At 35.1% G+C, this 1,839-nt stretch overlaps 1 protein-coding gene across 1 annotated transcript; it reads left to right on the top strand.

The window, feature by feature from the left end:
* Nucleotides 1-877: 877 nt before the first annotated feature.
* On the top strand, nucleotides 878-1,645 carry LOC122404244 (lactose transport system permease protein LacF-like; the record flags this gene model as incomplete). The annotated part of the gene is made up of 2 exons (XM_043408172.1): nucleotides 878-974; nucleotides 1,314-1,645. Coding segments are annotated over exons 1-2 (429 nt in total), but the record flags the coding sequence as incomplete, so codon positions are not given.
* Nucleotides 1,646-1,839: the final 194 nt, after the last annotated feature.

Genomic DNA, 1,839 nt, shown 5'->3' on the forward strand with positions numbered 1-1,839 from the left:
GGTGCAAGAAAAGATGGTTGGGTGATTGATAATAAGCTTAAAATTGATAGTTCAATGATTGATTCATTAGATTTGATGAAAGAAGCTGTTTCAGAAGGTTGGTGTCAAAATACAACCCCTCAAACTCCTGACTGGTATGGTGGAATTTCATCTAACAAGATTGGGGCTTATGCAATGCCATCTTGGGGGCTCTTTTATTGGTTGAAAAACTATGCTAAAGATACAGCTGGAGCATGGCGCGTGACAGAAGGACCTGTGTCTTATTCATGGGGTGGAACTTGGCTTGCAGGAGTTCAAGGCTCTAAAAATGCTGATGCAGCTTCAGCACTTGCAGTTTATATGGGAACAAACAAAGAATTCCAAACATGGGATGTCAAAACACAAAATGACTTTGGCTCAGTGAAAGCAATTAATAAAGAACAAGGTAAAGATGCCAAGGTCAGTTTGATTGGTGGACAAAATCCTTATCCTGTTTGGTCAAAAGTTGCAGATACCATTAATGGTAAAAATCAAACACAATATGACCAAAGTATTCAATCAATTTGGATTAATGATGTTGTTAATCCTTATGCTACAGGAAAAGTCACTAAATCTAAAGCACTCGATACATTTAAGTCAGATGTTAAGTCTGCCTATCCTAATATTGAAGTGAAATAAGTACATTTAGAAAACATAAGAGAAGCAAGGACTATGTTTGCTTCTCTTTTTATAGTAAGGAGATAAAATGGAAAACACTAAAAAAAGTGTTCGAAAGAAAAAATCAAATTTCGAGAAATATAATCGTTTTGGTTATTATTTCTTAATTCCATTTTTTGTGGGATTTTTACTTTTTACACTTTATCCAATGATTTATTCAATTGCGATTAGCTTTACCAGTATGAATGGTTGGCAATCTTTTTCAGATGCGACTAATGTTGGCTTACAGAACTTTATAACATTACTGACAAGCACTCCGCTTTTTATGAAAGCACTGGGTAATTCAGTAATGCTTTGGATTTTTACTTTTATTCCGCAAGTGCTTTTAGCTTTAATTTTAGCAGCTTGGTGGACGAATAGAAAACTAAATTTAAAAGGAAGTGGCTTTTTTAAAACAGTATTTTATTTACCAAACATGATAATGGCAGCTTCTATCGCAGCCTTATTTGGTGGGATATTTGGCTATCCAACAGGTCTTGCAAATCTACTCTTACAAAATCTGCACCTCATTAATCATCCTTTTAATTTCTTTCAATCGGTTTGGGGGACAAGAGGGATTGTAATCTTCATTCAATTTTGGATGTGGTATGGTCAAACCTCGATTGTTTATATTGCAGGGATTACATCAATAGATGAAGGTCTCTTTGAGGCAGCTCGTATTGATGGAGCTAGTGATGGTCAAATATTTAGACGAATTACTTTGCCTTTACTGAGACCAATTGTACTTTATACCTTTGTTACCAGCTTTATTGGTGGTTTGCAGGTCTTTGATATTCCTTTTATTATGACCCAAGGTGGCCCACAAAATGGAGTTTATACTCTGTCCATCTTTATTTATAATCAGGCCTTTGCTTATCGTAACTATGGTTTGGCTTCAGCAGCCTCTGTACTTTTATTGATTATTTCCGCTGTTGTTTCTATTCTTATGTTCCGTGGATTTAGAGAAAGAGTAAATATTGGAGGTGAAGAATAATGGAACCTAAAAGTATGAGTAAGCAATTAAGAGCACGTCGAACATTGATTTACATCTTTTTTGGAATCCTGACTTTATTAAGTTTAATTCCATTTATTTATATGTTAGTGAATTCCACGCGCTCTTTAGTCCAAATTACTTCAGGTGTTTCACTTTTACCAGGAAGTTCT

Source organism: Colletes gigas, unplaced genomic scaffold, assembly GCF_013123115.1.
Source record: "Colletes gigas isolate AHSC1104 unplaced genomic scaffold, ASM1312311v1 Colletes_gigas_Sc00133, whole genome shotgun sequence".
Lineage (NCBI taxonomy): Eukaryota > Metazoa > Arthropoda > Insecta > Hymenoptera > Colletidae > Colletes > Colletes gigas.